The sequence below is a fragment of the Equus przewalskii genome, chromosome 6 (genome assembly GCF_037783145.1).
Source record: "Equus przewalskii isolate Varuska chromosome 6, EquPr2, whole genome shotgun sequence".
NCBI lineage: Eukaryota > Metazoa > Chordata > Mammalia > Perissodactyla > Equidae > Equus > Equus przewalskii.
Genome location: NC_091836.1, coordinates 71,430,091 through 71,454,419, shown reverse-complemented (window position 1 = coordinate 71,454,419; position 24,329 = coordinate 71,430,091). Strand labels below are relative to the sequence as shown.

Below are 24,329 nucleotides of genomic sequence, written 5' to 3'. Positions count from 1 at the left end.
CATAGTGAGATCATGGTAACCTTTTGGGACTCTACATCTGAAGGAGAGCTAGGCTCAAGAAGATGCTGAGAGGGGAAGAGAAGGAAACACACACATGAAGATCCCCCTCAAGACAATGGTGGGAGGTGGCGGTGCAGGTGGGGCGGTCTGCAAGGGCGGAGAATGAGGGGGTGAGAATGATTCAGATAATCGAGCCTGAGTGGTTAGAAAAATACCCAACCCATTTTATTGTAACCAATTTTGCTATGCACCTAGCACTGTGCTGGCCATCAAGGGCTTTCTTTAGCTTCCTGGAGGGTTATATCCCAGGCTGTACTGAATAAGGTTGGTGTGCTGGGCAGTGGAGGCAGTTCAGCTGTTCCCAAAGGGGAGCCTTGAGGGATGCAGAGTGGCTGGACAAGGCTAATAGGCCCCAAAGGGCCTGGCCCTTCAGGTGAATTAGGCCCTGCACCACAGCTTCCAGAGGGAGGGCCATAATTCCAGCTGTTTCTGATATGTCGGATGACCATCCTGCTGGCTCTGTAGTTTGGAGGCAGTTGTTTTGGGAGCTGGAGTTGAACCAGAGGTGGGTCGGCTGACCCTGGCCCACAGCAGCTGGGGCTGTCAGGTTTGGGCAGGCGCTCCCCCGCTCTCCTTCCCCACTGGCTGATGCGCTCCCATTACCTATTCCAGATGATCCCAAGAAGAGGAAGACCAGAGGGTGTTCTTCGTCGTACCAGCCATTCTCCTTCCTCCGGATCGCTATGGCCAAATACACAAGACGGGAGGACAGGGAGGGAGGCAGATAAATCAATGACACAAAAGGCAGGATAATTATCACTAAGTATACAATATGTTTTACTGCTCTGCGCCCACTCAAAGTCCTCACTACCATTAGTGCTGCCTAATCTGATTAGCTGGCAAGGCCCCTAGAGACACCTAATCAGGTTAGCATGGATTTGGAAAGCTGCCCAGAGCAGATTTCGGATAAAGTTTTCCAGGATGAGCACTCAGCGTTGCCAGGGAAACTGAAAGGCGGGTGGATGGTGAATGGAGGTGAAGGGGGTGGGGGCTGGTGAAGGAGAATTCGAAAGGAACTTTAGCTCTCGGCTAGTTACCCAGCCACTCATCACTGGTAGGAGACTGAGCATGTCTCCTATGCAAATAGGAGAGGCAGAGCTCATGGTAGGCCCCTGGGGATCTGGGGTGTAAGCTCTGGATTCTTTCCCATTTGGGGGAAACCAAGATCTGGTGCCACTGTCTGGAAATACAAACAAATGCCCTTCCTTGAAGCCAATTAACAGTAGTGTGGACACAGAGGGCACAGAAGGGTGAGCCCCTTGGTTACCATCTCCACTAACCATGGCCTCCAATGGGGTGCAGGGTTGGGGGAGTGGGACAGATCTGTACCAGGTTCCCTGGGGGCTCAGCTCTGCTAGGGCGAGACCTGACCTCTCCACTTCAGGAGGAAGTATATAACCAAGGGCTGTGCATTCCACGTGAGGAAATCAAGTGCCCAACTACAGAGTGGGAGAATCAGGCTCAGATGCATCACTCAGGCATAAGAGCAGGGGGTGGAACGAGCAGAACCCCAGGCACAACCGGAAAAATTGCCAACGTTTTATTACTCAAGACCCACACAAACATCCTGAGAAGAAAGTATTATTCTCAACTCCACTATACTGAACAGGAAACTGAGGCAAGAGAAAAAGAGACCTGCCCAAGTCACAAAACTCGTAGATGGGAGAGGTGCTTCTCTCTTTAAACTTTTCTTTGTCACATATGGCTGCTGAAAAAAGTGAGCATCAGTTTGGGTTGCATTAGGGAAACATGGCAGTCAGAAGCAGGAAGGGGACAGAGCACTGTGCAATGTCAAGGTCAGTCTGCAGATGGAAGAGCATGTCTGGTCTGGTCCCGAGTGTCAGGAGATGATAAGCAAAGAGATACATTTTAGAGGACAAGGCCTGGAAACCAAGTCAACTGAGAAAGAGCTGACAGTCTTAGGGATGTGTCTGCCAGTCTTGAGGTGCTAAGATCCTAACTGCTATACTGTGTGGTACAACCTGTGTGGTTGGGTTTCAAAGAAGTGGCTTCAGAGGTGAGGGAAGGCTTTTTGGAAGAAGTGGGACTGATGACAGGTCATGGAGGCTGTGCAGGATTTGGAGAGGCAAAAGTGGCCATCATGACAGAGGCAGAGAGACAGGAACGAACAGGAGTAGTGGTGGGTGGGATCAGATTACCAAGGTCTCAAATAGCTGTCTTCAGAGTTCAGGTCCGCACTGTGGTTTCTCATCTCAATCTCTAATGCTGCTGCCTAAAGTATTTTCTCTAGTTCTGGCCTCAGCAGAAACAGATGGAAACTGCAACCTCCTGGACATCAGACTAGCCACTCTGCCTGCCCCGAGAAGCTCCCTGAGAATCCCGAAAGGGGCCTGAGAAAACACTCATCCCACCTCTCCCCTGGGCTACGTCCCAGATCTTCTCTAAACTAACTGGCCCAGTCCTCTGGAAGGCCTGGCTCTAAGGGGAACCCATAGGCCTTAGAGGATCCTGGGGATAAAGAGGGAGAATTCCAAGCCTGGCTGAGAGGGCAGCTCCAGTGTCCAGACAGAAACAGGAGCCCAGGGGTGGGGGTATTTGGGGAGGCTACCAATTATAAAGCGGCAAAGGCTAGACTTTGGCGAACATTGTGTGGATGTGTGTTGGGGCTAGGAAGACAGCGGTCATCTGGAAGGAGTCACATGCTTCCAAAAGTTGGCTGAACTGAGAATCTAGGTTGGGAAGAAGCTGAGCATGAACTGGGTTCAGGCTTCATGGGGCATTTTGGGAGGCAGAAGTGCCCAGGCATCACTTAGACAGGCGGCCTGGGGGGAACAGGGTTTCCCACGTACGTGAGGTTCTGATCTTGACTTCTTTTTCAGGGACGCTTTCCAGCCCACTGAGAGCTGCGCACCGCTGGGCTTTGTGGTTCAACAACCCCATGGAGAATGTGGAATTGGATTATGCCTGGGGCCATCTTTTCCCCTTTCTTTTCTAATAATGCACCTGGGAGAGAGCTCTTTATAATGCCAGGCAGACTCCACGGCACAGCTGTCCCTGGTCAATTCTGCCAGACCCAGGGCATGAGTCTGGGGTGGGCTTGATCTGGGGCCCCAGTAAAACAGGCGAAATGCCAACTATTAAACAATTACAACTCTGGATATTTCTAATAATATCTGAAGAGAAAAACGGCCAAGCAGATGGAGTCCGACAGAATGAAAAATGGAAGCAGCTAGGAAGAACTGGGGAAGGCGGGCCCCAGGGTGTGTAGGTTGGCAGGGGGGCTGAGGACTGAGGCTGGGAGCCTGGAGGGTCCTGTCAGGCCAAGGCAGAGACTGGGACAGAGAGACCCTGAGGGGCCCATGTGGGATGTGGCCACAGGGACTGGTGCTCTCACAGTGGACCAGCAAATGCAGTACCTTACCCGCTGGCATCTCAGTCTCTAGGAACTTCGGCAGACAAACTTCGTTTGAGCCTCCTTATAAACCTACGAGGCAGGCAGGGCAGGGAACTGGATTCCCGTTTTATAGATGAAATATGTATGAAGAAGTTAGGTAACCTGCTCAAGGTCACACAGGTAAATAAATGAACACCCTGGGCTTTACCCCTAGCTCTGGCTCACTCTTGAGCCTGAACTGGTGCTCCAGGAGTTTAGAGAAGGGAGTCGCTCCCCACCACCACAGCACCATACCCTTGCCTCACTTGGAACACCATCCGTCTGTAGTCTTCCAGTCTGGCCTGCTCAGCCATTCTACACCTGGCCTCAGGAGGCCCTGTCCCCTGACTCTCTTGACCTCAGCTCTCTGAGCTCAAGATGGTGTCAGGGGCCCCTGAGCAGGCAGCTCAGCCCCTTTCCTGGCCAGTCCCATGCCTGCAGGCTCCAAGCAGGCTCCACCGCCTCTCCACATGCTGGGCCAGTGCCAGCGCCCTCCTGCCGTGTTCCTTCCCTTACCAGAACGCCTTCTCCTGGCCATGTCTACCACCCGGCCCATCTCAAAACTCATCTATGACAACCTTTTTGCTTAACTCCACCACCCCACATCTATCCCGTTAACTCCCAGGCTGGATTCTCTGGTCCTGTTCACCCATGGGGTGGTGCGCTGGAGAGGGGAGGAGTTACCGGATCTACTTTGGAGTCCTGGCTCTGCCACTTGCTAGGGGACTGATATTGAATAAAACACTTATTCCTTTAGAGCCTTGGTTTCTTCATCTATAAAATGGGAATAGTCACACATGCTGAGTCAGCCCCACATGAAGACTGAGTTAATGGTGATGAAAGCATTTTGTAAGTTGCAAAAAGTGGAATAACAGTAAGAGTAAAAATAACAGTAGTCACGGCAGCAGCAGTGGCAGCAGCCATTAGCTTTGGTATTTTACCGATATTTCTTTGATCCTTACGATAATTCTGAGAAGTAGGTATTATCTCCATTTTACAGAGGAGGAGACTCAGGCTCAGAGAGGACCAGTGTAAGGGGTTTCACGTGCCTGTGTCCTCAGGTCCAGCGGGGAAGGTGTGCCCAAATCTGACTGTGTATTCCACGGGAGCAGGTGCCAGCAGTTCTATTTCCTGAGGGACCCCTGGGAATAGCTCAACACTGGTTTAATCCTTGCTGACTAAATGAATTATTTCTTGATCTTTCTGGAATCACAAGGGGAAAGAACAGATGCTTCAACTCCCATTTTACAGAGAAGAGTGAGGCCTGGACCGAAGCATCTCTTAGCGCTCCAAGTGGTTACTACTGCCTTTGGGTGAATAAGGCTTCTATTCTCATCTTAACCCCTCTGCAAGGAGCCTTATCCATTTGCTCAGCAAACAAGCTCTGTGCCACGGGCTGCAGCATGTACAAAGAAGCCTAAAATAAGGTTTGTGCCTTTCAGGTAAATGTTGCTATGAAAATGGTGGGTTCCAAATGGGATGGGAACACTGTGAGAAGTGTGAAAAGAGCCATTTGTGCCTGACTGACTTTTGTGCCTGAAGGATGAGGGGGAGACTGCCAGGCAGTCCAGGTATGATGGGACATTCCAGAAAGACAGACCCAGCATGTGCAAAACCCAAGCAAGAGGAAAGAGCCGCCGCCTCCTCCCGTCCCGGTCTTTGCCTCTGTCCAGCTCAAGGTTCTGGGGCAGTCTGGCTAGGCTGACTCACCCTTCCTGATAAACTCTAGTGAGGAGATCTGTAAAACCTAACCTAACCTGGAACACGTTTATTCCACGCCTGTGGTATCTCCTAGGGGAACCAGTCCTTCAGAGGGACTCTCATGGCTGAGAGTCATCTGAATGTCTATTAGCAATTTTCTGTTTACAGCTTGTAGGTCCAAGGAGCAAAGCAAGTGCCTGCTGACTGAGGGGACCCTGGGGCCTTGGGTTTGGAGGATGATGAGAGAATAGTTCTCTTCTTAGTCTCTACAGCTTAATCTTTCGGAAGGCAAATTTTGCTACTGAGTGGTTAACATATTAAAAATGCAAAGAACAGCTTTTGCTGAGCCCCCCCATCATGTGTGCGTGCATGTGTGCGTGCACATGCTGTGCTGGGGATCACTGGAGGCAAGAGCAATACCCTTCCAGAAAGCGGCTGAGACGAGAATCTGTGTTGAGGAGAGGCAAATATCAAGGCAGGCTCAGACTTCGTTCACTTGAGTTCAACAACTTTTTACACACCTGTGCTCCTAACCCTGGGGAAACAGAGCTGAATGAGGTAGTTCTTGGCCTTTGGAGGGAGAAAGACATATAAACACACACCCTAAGGTAAGTGCAGGGATAAAAGGTGCCCACAGGAAGCCCAGAGAAAAGGCCCTGCATCCAGGCGGAGGGCTAAGGGAGGCTTCCTGGAGGCCTTGGTCTTGAGGGTCTCAGCAGGCCAGGGGAGGGGCAGGGCAGTCCAGGCAACGAGAACAGCAGGGGCACAGGAGGGACCTAGAGGGGTGAGGTGTGGAGGTTGGACTGCGAGCAGGTTTCTAATTAATCACTGCCATGCACAAATCAGGGGGACCTGGATGTATTTCTTGGATCAGAAACAGGACTCCAGGGGAGGGTCCAGAAAGGTTCAGGGCTTGGGAAGGTTACGTTTTTGGATTAGTCTAAGAGGGAAGTGAAGCCCGAGATAGGACTGTGCGCCCACTGTGCGCCACATGGCGGATGCTGAGATCCTGAGTTCGGGCCAGACCCGGTGTGGAGGAGCAGTCGAGGTGGGAGAGCTTCCCCAAGGGAGTTCACGGGCTTCAGAGTCAACTGGGACCAAGTGCAATGGGGGTCGGGGATAGGCTCCTGGTCAGAGGGAGCTCCAGGGAAGCTTCCAGGTGTGCAAGCTGACCTGCTGTCCAGAGGAGGCTTCTCGAGCAGGTCTGAGGAATGGCCTGTCCACCCAGGGGGTCAAAGGTCAAGTAGTATGGGTGCTGTAATCACTAGTTCGCTACAGTCACATTCCTACTACGCTTGTGAGCTACCAGAGGGCAGGCTCACAGCTTCTCTTCGTTCCTCAGAGCACACCACGGAGATGCACAAGGGGCCGTGCCAAATTAATTAATTCAGCACACTGCACTAAGCACCTACTTCCAGCAGAGTGCTGTGCCAGGAAGCGGGAAAACAAAAACGATACAGTCATGGTCTCTGCCCTCAGAAGTCTATGGTCTATGGCTCCTGAACTGAGTTAGGCTAAGTAAAAACCAGCCAGAGTGTGGGAGATGGGCAGGGCAGGGGTGGGGAAAGCGCCAGAAGAAAAGGAATTCGAAGCAGAGAGGGCAGCACCAACAAATGCAGGCAGGAGATCAACACAGCATATGCAGGGATGCAGAGCAGCTGGTGTGTGCGATGCAAAGTGGGCGGCAGCAGGGAAGGCAGGGTGGCAGCATGGGTGGGCCTCGTATGCCAGGCTAGGGCAGCAAGGGCCACTCAAGGACTTCAAACAGGGCAGTTTTTACATTTTACAAAGCTCTCTCCAGCTGAGGAGAAGTGATCATGGGGGAAGGAAAGGAGGCAGGGAGACAGGGAGACCAGTGAGCAGTGAGGAGGCCACCACGTGGTTCAGATGGGAAAGGCTGAGGTCCTAAGTTGGGCAGTCATATGAGGAACAGAGGGGAGAGGCCAGGTGTGAGACCCATTTAAGAGGCAGAATGATAGAACCTGATACTTGATGGGCTGTTAGGAATGAGGCGGAGGGAGGGGCACCAGTGAATGGCAGTGCCTTTACTGAGACAGGAACACAGGAGGAGGGCAGGTTGGAAGAGGGGGGTGGAGTCTAGTTTTGAAGGTGCTGAAGACATGACTGGTTGTCTTTCTGAGGAGGATGGTGGGTGGGGCATAGAGGTTCTTGACTCCCAGGAGGTCTGCCCACAGGGTAGGCATCCTCCCCCTCCCATGACCAAGAGCAGCTCCGGAGTTTGGAAAGAGAGCCTCACTTTCAATGCCAAGGCTCTGGCTCGTGGTATGGAGGTTGGCCTTGCTTTGACTCCAGTGACCCTAGAAGACCAGAGAGGCCATGGGGCCTGGGCTGTGGGGCTGGTGCTTTATCTCCTCCATTTGTAAGGCAGTAACTGTGCGCCAGCCTTGCTAGAAGCCCTGCAGCTGGGGATCACACTGATAAATTCACTGTATTACTTTGCACAAATCAATATCCCAGCACTTACCAGGGGTTGATGTGACCGAAATTGGTTTCAGCCAATTCGTGAGGGTAATAAATGGCCATTTATCAAATCAATTCATTCTGTGGCACTTCTCCGGCTGCCCATCCTCACGGTACCCCTGGGGTGCCAGGCTCCACCTAGCCAGTCCCTAGCACACATCTGACACTAATCTAGAGGACCCCGGGAGGCCTACCCTCTAGATCCACCTCTTTCTCCTGCCCCTGCTTCAGTCTTGAGGTCCTGAGGCACTGGCTGCTGCCTGCCTACCACAAATTCTGACCCAGAGGGTGCCTCATGCTTCACCTGGCTGGTACCTGAATGTTATCTGACCATGATGAGTGTGATCCCCAGCCACAGGGCTTCTCAGCTAGGTGGGTGCACAGTTACTGCCTTACAAATGGAGGAGAAAATGCACCAACCCCCCAGCCAGGCCCCAACAGCCTCTCTGTCTTTTTTGGGGTCACTGGAGCCACAGCAGGGTCAACCTACATACCACAGGACAAGGAGTGTGGCCTTCCTGATCCAAGACAGGGTTCAGGTGACAGAAGGGAGCTTTGGGTAGAAGGAAGCACTCAGGGCAGACATTCTGATAGCCCCCGGGAGGTGTGGAGCTGAATCATCTACCGCTCTGGGCCAACAGCAAGGAGAGACAAGGTGGGTGGTACAGCAGATGTCAGTGTAGGACCAGGGAAAGAGGCCAGCCTGGGGCTAGGACTAAGGATCAGTCCTGGGTTGAAGAAATAACTGTGGGCCTGACCTACAGAACACAGTGCCCAAGCCTAGGTAAACACCTTGAGGACGGGGACTAGGTATTATTCAGTGCTGTCTGGCACACACTGGAAAAAGCATGTCATTTATACTCAGACAGTCCTGGATTTGGCTCCCCAGTACACAGGTGAGGAAAGTGATCCTCAAAGAAACAGTCATGAGCCTGGGCTGCACAGCTGATAAGTGGCAGACCTACTATTTGAGCCTAGGCTGGACGAATTCTTTCCCTTTCAATGTCCTCCTCTTCCTCCCCCCAACTAGAGTTTCGCATCTTGTGGGCTTGAGAAGCTGGTGAGAAGCAGCAGATCAGAGAGAAGTAGGCAGCTTGCTGGGAAAGTGCTGTGTAAGAAGCAGAGGAAACACTATCATGGCAGCTGCGCTTCTGGCCCAAGTGGACATGAGATTCCAATGGCATCTTGGAGATGCTTTCTGAGGTCTCCACCCAGATAATGTCTCTCCTGTGGGCAACTCCTTCTCTCTTCAACCCCTGAGAGCTCCCAGGGTCTCTGAGACCTGAGAGGGTCCTGAGACACAGCCTTGGCAAAGAAGTTGTTGCCACCTCCAAGGCAGTGGCTGAGAGTGGATGCCTGTATCCAAACCCAGAAAGGCAGCCTCGTGTGGTTTGGGCCGGAGTAGTGGGGCCTCATGTGTTCAAAAAAGCTTTCCTCGGCGCCTGTGTGTGTCTGCAGGCAGCCTCTGACCTTGAGCTGGCGAGGCAGCTCTGGTCTATGGGCTCCCTTTATCTGTTGATGAGGTCAGGCCCCTGAAGAGGGGCTCAGGGCTGCCACATGAGTCCCACTGGTGTGTGAGGATGATGGAGATCTGGCTGGGCTCTGTGTGTCACAGGGGCGGCTGCCTTCATTTTTCAATTACTTCTCTAATTGGTATTCTAGGGCTGACAATGCTGCCCCAGAATGTCCCAGAGGGGCACCACAATTTCAGCCTGATGTCTCCTTTTATCAGTGAGCAGAACCAGGTGCTGTCTTTGGCAGTCAGTGGACCGCATTTGTTGGGACGAGATGCTTGGAGAGAAGAGGTAAGCAACATGAATGGGACTGAGACACCACAGGGCAGAGGTTTTTAAACTTGAGCTAAGCATTAAAATTGCCTGCAGGGCCTGTTAAAACAGTTTGCTGGGCCCCACGCCCAGAGTTTCTGATTCCATAGGTTTGGGGTAAGGCCTGAGACCTGCACTTCTAACAAGGTCCCAGAGGATGCTGATGCTCCTGGTCCAAAGAACATGCTTTGAGAACCACTGCCTTGGGGAATACACCGGTTGTCTAAGAGGCAGGGGTTCCTCTGCCCTTGCCTCATCTGTGTGAGGTCACCCTCTGGGAGTTATGCATCTGAGTCAGAGAACAAAGGTGAGGCCAGCATTTTGAGCAGAACCCTAGTTTTATACTTCTCTCCAGTGGGGTCTGCATGAGCAGCAGGGTTGTCAGATTAGGGGTGACACCAGAGGGCCATCTGGCTCCCAGGGGTCAAAGTACAGGACATAAGAGCTTCTGGGGTAGAGAAGAAAATTCAAGAATTGTTCAGGATGTCTTCCCTAAAATTGAGCCAACTGCTGGGAGATGAGAGACAGAAGTTCTCATTCTGGCTCAGCTGCTCCATTACTAGGGAGGGACAAGCTCCTGCTCCTCTCTGGCTCTCAGTTTGCCCACCTGAAAGGTGAGGGGTGAGGGTAGTAGACCAGATGAAAGCCAGAGTTAAATTCTAAGCATAAGAAAGCAGCCTTGAGCAATTATTTAAGTGCTCTGGGCCTCAGCTTCTGCACCTGTAAAATGGGGATTTAATAGTACCAACCTCATAGGGTTGCTGTCAGGACTAAATGACACAACATATGCAAAGAGCATACCACAATGCCTGGCACATAGAAAGGACTCAATAAATGTTAAGTTGTAGTATTATTAGCCCCCTCTCTACAATTTGGTGACAGCAGGGTGCACACCTCATTGCAGCAGACAGTAAGCTACTCTGCCCTTGTATGGCACTGGCCAGCCTCTCGCATACTCACCAGCACCCACTGTGGCGATGGCACTTTCCTGGCCAATGATGTGTTCCTTCAGCCGCTGCTCCAGGGGAAAGCGACGCCGCTCCTCAGCCTCCCGCTTGCGCTGCTTCTCCTGGTACTGTGGGGAGAGAGGGAAGGTGGCTCAGGAGTGGTGGGCCCAGTATGATCCTAGTTTCATCCTATCCTCCCACCCAGGGGAAGAAAACACAGGTCTGGGTCTCCAGGGATCCTGATGCACAGCTCTGGCTCATGACCACTGGAGGCTGGCCCAGTCCTTCCCACTGCCCCCCTGTCCTAGCCCTCACCCTATCTCCTCATCTCAGATGGCCACTGCTCAAGGGTCCTGGCTCACCTGCTAGTCAAATAAGTGCTGCTGGTAGATTAACCTTTGACTCTGGAATCTGAGAGAAGACCTGGGTTCAGATCCCAGCTTTATCACTTACAAGATGTGCTTATCACCTGGAGCAAGTTACTGTACCTGTTTTCTCATCTGTAAATTGGAGATTAAACATGATGATATATATAATGTGCCTAGCATCATGGCTGATATGCAGGAAGTGCTTAATGATACAGGTTCTTTTAGCTTTCCACTTATCCTCTTGAAAACCTTTTTGGTGTGCAAACCAGAGTTGAGAACCCCCTCCACTTCAATGACACTGCATTTCAGTTAAATACAATTATTCAGCAAATGCTGTGTGCCTGGCTCCATGCACACTATGATGGAAAGGTGGGGCAGGGGCAAGGAGGAGGACGGTGTCCGGCCCCCTGGAAGGTTCTAGTTGATGCTGAGTGCCAGGCATGTGTTTGGCCCTGGGCTTGGTCCACTTCAGAAAAGGCAGGAGGAGGCCTGAGCTTGGTCACGCTGTGAGGGAGGAGAGGGGTGGCAGGGCCGGTACGCAAACACTTCTCAGGCGGAATTACCATTTTCCTCATGGTTCCAAAGCATGTGTGCCTATTTCTAGCCCTGTACCTATGACTAAGAAGAAACAAAACAAACTACTTGGAAACCAGTTTGTTGCATGTTTGGGAGTCTATCCTCTAAATCAGTTAGGAGCCCCCTGAGGACAGGCACTGTTTTTATTCACTGCTATTCCCAGCACTGATGCTGGCACAGGAGAGGCATCTGGTGTATGTGTGCAAAAATGAATTGATGACAGATACAAAGAGAGAATTAACAGCTAGACTGAGTGGTGGAGTACCAAGAAGGGAAGGAGACATAAAGTGTGGAACATTTTGGAGGAGGCTTTCTAGGAGACTGGAGGCCTGAAGAAGCTGGAGTTCCAGGGTCGGTGGGAGCTATCTGGAAACCAGGCAGGGAGGGGTGAATGCGTGGGTCTGATGAGAAAGCACTGATGGAGGCTGGTGACGGGGGAAGGAGCAGGTCTTGGAGTGGGACGGAGAGACCTGGGTCTTCAGGAGGCTCCTTTCTCCTAAGACCCCTGTAACACCGACAGCTTTCAAGAAAGTGAGCTGCCAAGGCAAGGCCCTGTCACAAAAGTTGCAGCTGCAGATTGCTCTTGTGGGCAGAGTGGATGAAAAATACCTGCTGTTTGGGCAGTGTTTTCCTGTTACAGGAGTGACCTTGACAGAAGTTACAAAAAATAAATAGCAAACAATCCAATTTTGGCTGTTGCTATCAGTCTGTAACTGAAAGCTCCCATCAGCCTTGGGTTTCATATGGAGCAATAATTCGGCACCGATCCCAGTGGAGCGACGCTTGCCGGTTGGAATCCAGTGTGTCACTGTGCAGCTCCCTCAGGCGCCACATACATCACCGGGCTCTGACGACTCCAGCCATATATCTGCCGCCTCCTTCTCTTCCCTGCCCACCCGGCCCCTCAGCACTCGGGTCCACTGGGCTGGAAGGCTCTCACGGTGAGAGGCGCACATACCGGCTGGTACAGCACTGGCTAGCAGCCTGGCTGGCTTGCAGTCACGCAGGCCATGGAAAGAGCTTGAAGCAATGGAAGCTGGCCTCCGAGGGTTTGTTGGGTCCATTTTCTTACTTCCCCTAAGTGATGGGTCTCAGAGTATTCCTGCTTCTGGGCTTTTGCTCACACTGCTCCCTCTCCACAAAAGTCTTCTCTAGTCCCATCTACCTCTAAGTGCCCTGCTGATCTCAGCTTAAATACACACTACCTAAGGAGCCTGGTGTAAGGCTCACACCTGCCCAGCCTCTATCTAGAGCACTTATTTAACTGCCTGTTTATCACTCTTTACTTGTGAAGTCCTTAGTGACAATGACTATGTTCTACTCATCTCTATAGCTCCAGCACCCAGCACAGGGCCTGGCTCACAGTTGCCAACTGAATGAGGAAACTACTGTGACTCGCCAGCCACTGGACTTAGCACTTTCCATACAGTGTCTCATTTAATTCTTAGAGTTGTCCCATCTGAAGTTTGGCTCCCCTTCTGGCTCATAATGGGGCAGGCTGTGTGGCAGAAAGAAGAGGCTTTGCTCCAAACAGACCTGAATTCAAACCTTGCCTCATCCCCTTACTAGCTAGCTGACCTAGGGGAAGTTAATTCACCTCCTTGAATTTTAGTTCCTTTATCTTTAACACAGGATAGTGCTCATACCTACCTTGAGGATCCCTGTGGGACGCTGGTGAGGATTAAGTCAGACAATGTAAACAAAGTCCTCGGCAGTCTCTGGCACACGGCAAGTGCGTATGGAGAAGTGACAGTGTGAGGGACTCAAGTGGAGAGCATAGTACCTGGCCCTTGGTAGGCCTTTGCTACAAGTTACTTCCCTTCTCCTTCGCTGCATTTCGATAACTGATTGTTTCACTCAGTTCCTTTTCTTTTTGGTACTGGAACTCCTTTAATGAATTTAGTCTATATGGAGCTCCAGAGATAAAGAGAAGAAGTTCTCTTGTTCAAGCAGAAGACAGGAGCCAAGTGCACCTGGATGTCCCTACTGCCCCAGAAGTGGCTCCTGAGGCTCCTTCCTCTAAGAACTGTACGTCCCTAGGACACAGTCTCAACACCAACCCTCGGGCTCGGAGATGCCTCTACTGCCTGGGGCAGCTCGTCTCTGCTTGTCAGTTTTCCTTACGTGGCAGAGAATTCTGCCTCTAGGTACCTTCCATCTATTGATCTGTGGGGCATCACAGAACACGACCTTTCCTGCCCCCATGTTGATTTGGGTATGACCATTGTGGCCCCCCTAAGTCTCTTCCAGGGGAACATTTCTGCTTCCTATAAGTCTTCTTCAGTGTCATGATTTTACGCTATCTGAGTATTCCTGTTGTTTTCTTGGACAAGGGAAAAGGTGAGTGTTGGGGAAAGGTTACACTATGATCTGGCTGGTTTCTTGGGAGCTTTCTAGATGGTCCTGGGAAAGATTCAACCTATGGCTTAAATCTGAGGACATCCTGATTCTCCCCCAGTCTGGAGCCCCAAATACTTATTCAGAAACACTTCTAAAAATGCATCAGACTTTTTGATAAAAATGTACATGGCACTGGGATTAAACCAGGTAGAAGGTTACTGCTTCATGTTCTATTCCCAATGCTAAGCACAGAGTTTGTATTACAAAACGTGTTGAATGAATGAATGGCTTTTTAAGGTGTGAGCTATGAGCCCAGGCTTGTGAAAAGCTAGTCAGTGGAGGAACCTAGAAAAGGAAAATACTTGGTCTGTATATATTCTATTCGAGGGAGAGGAGAGAGAAGGATGGGAGATGGCACTTGGTAAGGGCTCCATAAATGTAGGCTGCTACTGTTCCTGGCTTTTTGAGGAGATGGGGAGGAAGGCTACAGGGACTGAGGTCAAAGCCCTGCTTTGACAGGGTTCCATTAGAGGAGAAGACAGGGCAGGTGACCCAGTCTGAAGAAACGGAGGGCAGTAGGCAGAGAGGCACTAGGAAGAAGCCACCCAGGAGAGTTGGAGTGGGGGAGTGATCATCTTCTTAATAAAAGCCATGTACAATTAGCTTCTGAAGCCCTTACCTGGAGCTGGCAGTGACCAGCTCCCCATGCTGCATCTTGGCTGGATAATCGTGGCCACTGGTTTCCATCATTCTTGATTTAATATGGCACCCTTCCTGGCTGTGAGTGCATTTACAGGAAAGGGCTGGGAGGCCAAGGCAAAGCCTAGCTGGACTCAATCAGAGGTGGGTGGCTGGGCTGAGTGGCTCTGCACGGGAGGGTTACAGGGAAAAGGGGTATAACAGGCACCTCTCCTGTTGGGCATCCCTTAGGGAACAGGCGGTGTATTCACTGAGAGGGTAGGTGAGGCAGGAGTGGTAGGCAGAATGGGACCCTGGGCAAAAGTGGGATAGGTATGGAGGAGGGAAGAGAAGAAAGGCCAAGCTGTAGTTTGCCTCTTGTGGGAGGTCAGGGCCATGGAGCCCTCTGGCTGCTCACAGACTTCAGATTTGCCCCATCCTCCTGACTCCCTGACTCATTTCAGAGTCAGGGCTTCTACCATGCCCTGAAGCTGGGGATGACAGAGAGGACTGGGTGGGGAGGTCAACAAGGGAACCAACAGGCAACAGACGAGACTCGGGGGTGGGATGACGGAAAGAACCCTGAGTGGAGGAAATGATGGGGAGGCCTAGGGGATGCAGAGCAGATGGGAGAGGAGAGTGGGGAATGAGAGGGGTACCCAAGTGACTTAAAAGTATTTTGAACTAGCTCATAAAGTGCACATCCCTATATAAGAAAGCTGGGCACAGAGTAGGTGTCAGTCCCCTTAGACTTGGTGCCCACTATGTAAGCATCCCGGATTCCATTCTCTTCTCTTCCCATCCATCCTCCTTTTGCTACCAGAGCAATATTTTTAACATGTAAATCGGATCATGTCACTCCTCTGCAAATAGCTGGGTTGATTCAGAGACAAGATGGGTTAGAGAAGGTTAAGAGGAGCAAGGAGTGGCTAAAGTGAGAAAATGAGTTGTGTTCTTCTCAGTGCATCATATCAGGAAGCACATGATGCTGATTATCCTGTAACTGGTGACATTAACTTTGATCACTTGGTTAAGATGATGTGTGCCAGGTTTCTCCATTATCATTTTTCCCCTTTGTTTCCCCCCGCCTTTTTTTTTGAGGAAGATTAGCCCTGAGCTAACATCTGCTGCCAATCCTCCTCTTTTTGCTGAGGAAGACTGGCCCTGAGCTAACATCCATGCCCAGCTTCCTCTGCTTTATATGTGGGACGCCTACCACAGCATGGCTTGCCAAGCGGTGCAATGACCATACCCAGGATCCGAATCGGCGAACCCTGGGCCGCCAAAGCAGAATGTGCGCACTTAACTGCTGCGCCACCAGGCTGGCCCCAATTTTTTCCCCTTTGTAATCAATAAATATCTTATATGGTGAGACTATGAAACTATGTAAACATCCTGTTACTTCTTAAACTTCCACTCACTAGTTTTAGCATCAATTGATAAGTCTTGCCTGATTTGGGACCAGCTGTCCTGATCCTCACAGCCCTGTGAAGTTCAGAGTATCTCCTCCCACCTTGTACAGAGATGAAGTAAATTAAAGTAAGCTTCCACTTGTAGTAAGTAACAGAGACAGAACACTAACCCTTGCAGTCTGACTCCAGAGCCTGCGCTTTCCAGCCAGAGGATAAGAAAAGACCTGTTCCCTGTCTTCAGGGTGTTCAGTCTCTTTAGAGAGATGAGACTAAAAACATAAATTTTATGTGCCTACTTTTAGCACAGGGATAGCTAATGATTTTATCAAAAATAAACACCAGAGAATGTTCTTGCCAGAAATGCATAACCTGAGCTGAATCATAAGGAAACATTAGGTAACCCCAAATTGAGGGACATTCTGCAAAATAACCAGTTTGTACTTGTTAAAATGTCATGGTCATGAAAGACACAAAGACTAAGGAACCGTTCCAGATTAAAGGAGACTAAAGACACGAAAGTGAGTGCAATTTTGGATCCAGAATTTTCTTTTCTTGTAAAGAGAATTATTGGAACAATTGGCAAAATCTGAATAACATCTGTAGATTAGTTAATATCAATATTAATGCCCTGTGGGGCTGGCCTGGTGGCGCAGCAGTTAACTTTGCACGTTCCGATTCTCAGCGGCCCGGCGTTCACCGGTTCGGATTCTGGGTGCGGACATGGCACCTCTTGGCAAGCCATGCTGTGGCAGGCGTCCCACATATAAAGCAGAGGAAGATGGGCATGGATGTTAGCTCAGGGCAAGTCTTCCTCAGCAAAAAGAGGAGGATTGGCAGCAGATGTTAGCTCAGGGCTAATCTTCCTCAAAAAAAAAAAAAAAAAAATTAAAAAAATAAATAAATAAAGCAATGTGATAAAATGTTAACAATTGGTAATCTGGGTGAATAGTTTATAGGAATTCATTGTACTATTTTTGAAATTATGTAAAAATAAAAGTAAAATAAATCAGGATCATGCTTACCCTTAGGGGATGGGAAGTGACTAGAGGCAGTATGAGGTGGGCTTCTGAGTGGCTGTAATAGTCTATTTCTTGATCAGGTGTGTTTAGTTTGTGAAAATACAGTGAACAGTATACTTAGGATATGTGCACCTTATACAAGTGTATTTCAATAAAAAGCTTTTAATAAGTTAAAAATAAAGAAAAGAGAAAGCAAAAGCCTGTTCCCATAAATCCCAGAGCACTGTCTGGCCCCTAGTAAACCTGCAATGAAGGTCAGACAGTGTCGTCATCCCCACAGGGCTAAGCGCAGCACCAGGCGCGTGTCAAGCGGCACCGGAGATGAGATGCCGCAGGAGCAGGTTGGGCAAGGCGGGGAAGGGCTCTCTCTTCACCCTAAGCCAGGAGGAACACAGCCCTCTCACCCTCCTGTGCACCTCAGCCCTCCTCTCCTGGAGGGCTTCCCTCAGCTCTGATGGGAGCACCCGGGCTTGCAGCCCCGAATGCAGGCCCAGGGGAGCATTGCATCCCCAGCTACCCTGAAGCAAATGAAAAAATATAGAGATAGGAAATGTGCTTGTGATTCTGTCACTGGGATATGCAAATAAAATATATATGATGGGCCTATCTGCCTAATATTCCTGCCAATTCATTCTCTGGGTGTGATTAAAATGAGCAATAAATTCCTTGTGAGTCTCGGTGGAGTGAGGATCCAGGAGTGGAGATGCAGGCTGGCACCAGCACGTCCCCCTCAGCTGAATATTCATCACGGAACAGCTCCCCATATTTTTGTTTTATCTGCCATCATGTGCACAGACATATATTTCTACCTCTCCTTCGTCTCTTAGTTAAGACATGAAAATGGTCTAAGCTTTAAGTATTACACTCTCCATCTAGTGAAATCCTTCAAAGTGAGATCACAGGCCACCTCCTCTACGAAGCCTGCCCTGCTCATTCTGCCTGGAGGTGACCTGTGCTTTCCTGGAGCCCCCACAACTGTGTGTGGACCCCTGATGGGGCACAAGTCAGTCCGCGGGTATCAGAGCTAGGAGCACCTGCCTCTCCCCCATGCTCCCCAAGACAGCCAGCTCAGGGGACAGGCCGGGCCTCACCCACCCTGGATCTTCTCGGGGCCCCAAGGAGGCTTCTGCACACAAGAGACTGCTGAGAGAACCAAGCAAGCCAGCAATGAGAACAGCATTTAGGCCACTTAAGGTGACACAGAATCTTAGATAAGTGACACATTTTAAAAGGCAGAATAAAACTTAAAATTAGGCTTATGGATAATTTTAAAATGTGAAAATCATCAAGAAATAATACTAGATTAAAAAAAGCAGATTCCAAATATTGAACTAGGATCATAACTCAAACACCTTCAGGGCCTGATAGGAAATATGAACGTCTGATAGGCAAGCACATAATACAATGGGGGACCTATGGCTGGAGAGCCCATGCTCCAACCCCTAAAGCATTACATTCACTTTTTTTTTTCCTTAAAGATTGGCACTTGAGCTAACATCTGTTGCCAATCTTTTTTCTTCGTCATCTTCTCCCCAAAGCCCCCCAGTACATAGTTGTATATTCTAGTTACAGATCCTTCTAGTTCTGCTATGTGGGACGCCACCTCAGCATGGCCTGATGAGCGGTGCTAGGTCTGCGCCCAGGATCCAAACTGACAAAACCCTGGGCCACCGAAGTGGAGCATGTGAACTTAACCACTTGGCCACGGGGCTGGCCCCTACATTCACATTTTTTAAAAACTCTGGATTGGCAAAATAAAACATGGCTGCCAGTTTGAGACCCCTGGGTATATACAGTAGGATATTAACCAGGTTACAAAAAGATCATTTATATAAAAATATACACATATGGTCCAGAAAAGGCAAATACAGTGTCATAAGAGGAAATCTCTGATTCATATCCCAATAGTTAGTTATAACAACTTGATTTTCTGTAAATAACCTGCTTTCTTTCCTTCACTTCAGTTTTCCCATCTGTAAAATGAGGGTAATAAGAGCTGCTTCATTTAGGAAAAAACACATATCAGAGGACCTGGCATGGTGCCCAGATGCACTCAATAAAAGGTACCTACTATTATTATAATAGTATTACTATACTATTATTTACATACAGGTAGTAGGGCCAGAGTGTTCCTAACTGAGATTCAGCTCAGTTGACATCTTCTTCAGGAAGCCTGTTTTATCTCCCAGGCAGGATGAGAAGCCACTTCTGGGTTTCCACAGTCCCTGGGCTTCCCTGACACTGATGTCTCAGTGGTGTCACTTGCCTGTCTCTTCATCAGACCATGAGCTCCTTGTGTGTTTCACCTATCTGTTTCTTCCCATCTAGCCCAGAGCCTGGCACACATGTGTCATTCATAAATATGTACTGAATTATTTAATTCTCTTCATTTTCCTTTCCTTTGCTTTCTAAATCTTCTATAAGGAGACACATACAAATTTTCTATAATGAGCACACACTTCACTAGAGTGGCAAGTGAAGGTGGAGGAAGCTGAGCTGGGTGGCAGGGGTGCTGGAAAGAGAGAAGGGGGGTAAGATAAGATGAGAGTGGCAGTAACCCATGTCTAGACAACAAGCCGGGAGCTGAGGTCTCAGGCTGGAGCCTCAGCACTCTGCAAGCCTGAGTCACTATGTTATAGACGCAGGGCCTGAACTCACAGAGGAGTAGCTGTTGCTTACTTATTGGCAGAGGGGGACAGAACCCAGGTCTAAAGCAGAGTTCTTCCCATGAAAGGGTTGCACAATTTTGAAGAATTTTGTAGTTTTTTTGCAGCTTAGAGGAAAAAAGCAGAGCAGAAAGAATGGGTGATGAAGTAGATGCTAAGCAACTGAGAAAAAGACAATGCTGTTGACATCCAGGGAGAGCTGAGGGGCAGTTCACATGGGCAGAATCTGATGGGACAGCAGAGCAAGCAGGTGGAGATGCTCAGCAGACAGCTGGACATTCTGAATGGAGGAAGTCCAGACCAGATGAAAAGATCAGGTGCAGAGAGGTGACAACTGAGCAACAGTCTTCCAGTTGACAGGCTACAGAACCTGGGCTGGCTCTAAGTGGTCTTCCAGCCTCTAAAGGCAGCCCCTTGCACTGTGCGATAGTTCTGTTAGGGAGTTCTTCTCTGCAGCTGCCACCCACTAAGCGTGGCTCTGTCCTAGCTTTGCTGCTGAATAAATCTCCTCCCTTCTCACTCACAGCCATTCCTGTGCCTACATGCAGCCTCTTCTCTCCGGGCCAGGTGCCCGGACTGCCTTTGGCTTTTTCTCATAGCACAGTTCCTCTTGCCTCCTTACTGCCCTGGTCTGCATAGATTCTAAGAGCTCCCTGTCTATTCAGAAGGTAGTGTCTGCAACGGCCCTCGGTGGTCCAGAAGGGTCTGACTGGCACAGAGGAATGCAACCACCATTTATTCACCGAGGACATTAGCCTTGTGCTAATGTAGTCAATATCAGTGTGGCCATTTCTTGGGCAGCCAAATTTTGTTAAAGGTTACTCAGCAGCCTTAACCCACCACCAGTGCTGGCACTAAGAGGACTGTTCTCTTGCTTTACATGATTAGACCAGTGCCTGCCCTACGTCATATCACCTGATAAACCATGGGTACTCTCAACCAAGTCCAGCGCTTGCTCACAGAGACGGGACTGAAAGAGATGATGATGGGAGTGCAGTCCCTGAGGGTATCTGAAACATGTCTGGGGATTTCTTTAAGGCCCTCGGGGAAGCTGACTCGACTTCCAGGGCTGCTCCTAGGGGTGGAAAATCTGAACAAAGGGAGGGAACCTCTTGCTCTCTTGGAATTTTTGCTCCTCCTGGTCCCAAGTTCCCCTCAGGATGTGCTGTGAAAGCCAGTCCCCCCTCCTAACTCCTCCCCTTCTCCGGAGGAAACTATTATAAGACAGTTACTAAGAATCTCAGGGAGACAAACTGTATGGTCAATGCTGGTTACCCAATATTTCCAGTTCTCCCCCTTCTAGGCACACGGTAGGATTACTCTTCTCAGCCCCCTTGTGATTGGGTAGGAACATGGGATTAGTTCTGTCCAGTGAGTTGTGAGTGGAAGTTCCCACCTATGTGCTGAGCATTTAACTGCAGATGCAAGATCCTCCAGAGTGTTCTTTTTCCTCTAGAAAGCAACCAGCAACATTCTAGAGGGTGGCTGCCATGCCAGTGGGGTCCCTGAGTGCCTATGACGAGCAGACCTGCAGCATGAGGCAAAAATAAATCTTGGCTGTTTTAAACCACTGAAATTTTGGATTGTTACAACAGCATAAACTAGTTTTCCTGACTGATGCAGAGACAATCGTATACTGAATAAAACTTTAGAAACCATTTAGTGCAATGTTTTCATTTCACAGAGATAAACTCAGTTTCAATGAAGGGAAGTGACAGCCCAAGGTCACCCAGTCAGTGAGTGTTGGGGCTGGAGTCACGACCCATGTCTCGTCTGTCTCAGTCCAGGGACCTAAGTGCTCTCACTCAAGACACAGAGAATATTTGCCACTAGGTGGGACCTGCCACACTAAATCATCTCAAGGCACATCAGCCGATTTGCCAACAAGAGACTCCATGATGCTGGAAAGAGCACAAGACTGAGAGTCAGAAACCAAGTCTTCCAGTTCTAGTCCTTCCACCGAACCTCCTTCATGACCTTGTATTCAAGTCTGTTAGTTTCAGTTGATGCTAACTCACTCTGGGACCAAAGGCAAGCCACATCACACTCCTGGGCTCCAGTTTCCCCAGGAGTAAAACGAGTCAGTTGATTTAGGCTTCAGAGATTTAAAACGTGTCCCCCACAGCAGACAGGAAGCTGCCCAGGAAAGAAGGGACAGGCCAGGCAGGCAGGCTCTGGTCCACCTCTCCTCCAACCAGAACAGCTTTGTTTTCCTCTGACTTATTCGTTTAGGCTTTGGTAAGATTTCCTATCACTGGACTTGATTTCTGAGGTCCCTGCCAGCTCTGAGATTGGTGATTCAAGTTCTCAGGTTTTGCCAAGTAGTTCCAGAGTTATAGCTCAGTGGCTGGGAGAAGAAGGCAGCCTGTTTTTAGGGAGTTCAAAAGTTTGGTTGAGGGGCCGGCCCGTGGCCAAGTGGTTAAGTTCATGCACTCCGCTTCGGCAGCTCAGGGTTTCGCCGGTTTGAATCCTGGGTGCGGACATGGCACCGCTCGTCAGGCCATGCTGAGGCAGCATCCCACTTGCCACAGCTAGAAGGACCCACAACTAAAAATACACAAACTATGTACCCAGGGACTTTCGGGAGAAAAAGGAAAAATAAAATCTTAAAAAAAAAAAAAAGTTTGGTTAAGAAGATCAAATTAAGATAGAGATTTTTTTGGCTGAGACTCTATACCAGGCTCTCTGGAATATACGTGAAAGAGAGGCATCAGGGACTGGTTCTAGATGGAGTGATGATGGGAAAGGATTGCTTGATGAAGCTATAGAATACATGAGGCCTGGGGAAAGAGTACTTGGGCTAAAGATTTTGTGTCACTATCTCCCCTCCTATAAAAAGGAGCTGGAAGGCCCATTACTTCAAAAACGGAATTTGAAGGTTAGTTCTCAGAAGTCAGAAGTGGCCCAGGATTCTTCCTGGTCATGACAGGGGCAACTTGCTATTGTGGATGAGATTGGGGGTTGGATTTGTATTTAAACAGACAATAATCACCTAAGGAGAAGTGGCCTTTGGTGTAGAGCCTGACATAATTCAGTGAGTGAAAGACGAAACGCAGCATGGAGTCCACAGGCCATCCATTTCTCTGAGACTTACCTTGGCCTCAGAAGTCCTTAGGAGCTTCATCACCTCCCCTTCTCGGGCGTAATCCAAGGGTGTGTGTCCCATTTCATTCCTCTGCAGGGGGTTGGCTCCTGGCACAAGGAGAGGAGAAGTAGTCAGAGGCTCTATGAGTCATCACTCGGGCCTCAACCTTCCCCTGGAGGTGCCTTGGGCCCTGATTTCAGTGAGAGCAATTCCCACAAAAATATGGAGGAAGGAAAACCTAAGAGTTTGTAGAACGGGAGGCAAAACATGCGAAGCTACTTTGAGAGGAGAGTTCTTAGTCCTCTTTGACACCGACAGGGTATTAGGGCTCCCACACAGACATGCACTCGTGTAGAAACACACTACCCACACGCTACCACACACACGTAGATGTGCTATATGCACAGAAATACACAAAGCTGAACATGCTAACAAATATACCAAACACATAGATTAATATACCCCAACACCAATGCATTAGTCATTAACAGGCCCAGGTTATCAAACTCATTTGTATAAAGATGAATATTCATTCATAAAAATCACATTAAAGAGTTCCTTTCTAAAGCACAGACTATCCCAAATAACAATGAAAAGACCTTCTTTCTGCTCTCTGCCCCTCTCTCTCCTTTAATGCTCTCTTACTTCTGGCATTTCTTGCCTGCCAGAGTCAGCTAAGTCCTCTGGAAGGGCAGGCCTCACCAAGCTGGCTGTGCTAGCCCCAAGGTTCCATGCCCTCCCCAGCACTAGCTGTTGCTGAGAGCGTGCACATGGGCAGGCATTTCCTTGAAGCATTAGTGCCTGTGATTTGAGGACAAAGAACGTTAAGCATGTCAAAAAGAAGGGGCCTTCTGGGGGTCATGCATCTACCTTCTCTCTTAAGTGCCAGCAGCTGATGAGCCTGCAGAAAGTGTCTACTTGGTGCAAAGGCTTGCCAGTTATGGAGGAAAGGCTACTCTGATTCCCAGGCTGTCAGAATCTCTTTCCCAAAGCCCAGGTCTCAGCACCTCACTCTTCTCTTCAAAAACTGTCCATTCCATTCAATTTGGCAAACCCTGACTGAGTGGGGCCTGGGGACACAGAAAAATCAGATCTAGCCCGGCCCCAAAGGCACTCCTCCTAAGGCAGGAAGACAGAAAGAAAGATAAGAAGAAAGCTGTGCCTTGAACACAGCAGATGATCAAGAACTATGTGTTAAATAGAACATTCCTTGATCTTCTCTCTTGCTAGGGAAGTGTTGCCTAGAAGTAAAGAAGGGTTAAGACTCAGTCCCTGCCATACGGATGCAGTGGACTGGCTGGGGTCACTAAATATGCAGGCAAGGCCGTGTCAGCACAGGGCTTGGCTCAGAGTGGGTGTCCAGCCACCATCTGCTGACGGACAGTAAAAAATCAGTGTTTCTCAATCCCAGGCTGTGGAAACATTTTTTTCATGATATAAAACTATTCCTACTGAAGCTCTCTGCTTCTTAAAGGCCTATAAGCTGTTAACAATAGTAAGCATTTATTAAGCATTTACATGTGGCTGTCTTCCTGGGCTGCAGAGGAAGAGGTGTGGGAGGAGGAGGGGGAAGGGGCCGAGGGCAGGAGGTATGATCCAGGCCAAGGAAACTTATTATCAATAAGAAAAAATTAACACTTTTATACATGATCCTATTTTCCAATAGGAATTTAGTATAAAATATTGATATATATAATTTTTTATTGATATAATTCACATACCATAAAAGTCAACCTTCTAAACTATACAATTCAGTGGTTTTAAATATACTTACAA

At 49.3% G+C, this 24,329-nt stretch overlaps 1 protein-coding gene across 2 annotated transcripts in view; it reads right to left on the bottom strand.

Annotated features, from left to right (window-relative positions):
* The window catches only part of CLPB (ClpB family mitochondrial disaggregase), a 135,924-nt gene that overhangs the window by 15,097 nt on the left and 96,498 nt on the right, over window positions 1–24,329 (bottom strand). For both annotated transcript variants that reach the window (XM_008517590.2, XM_008517588.2), the window contains 3 exons: window positions 22,563–22,660; window positions 10,423–10,537; window positions 664–741 (listed from right to left, as the gene is read on the bottom strand). In XM_008517590.2, the coding sequence (XP_008515812.1) occupies window positions 664–741; window positions 10,423–10,537; window positions 22,563–22,660 (291 nt within the window). The remainder of the gene's footprint in view (window positions 1–663; window positions 742–10,422; window positions 10,538–22,562; window positions 22,661–24,329) is intronic.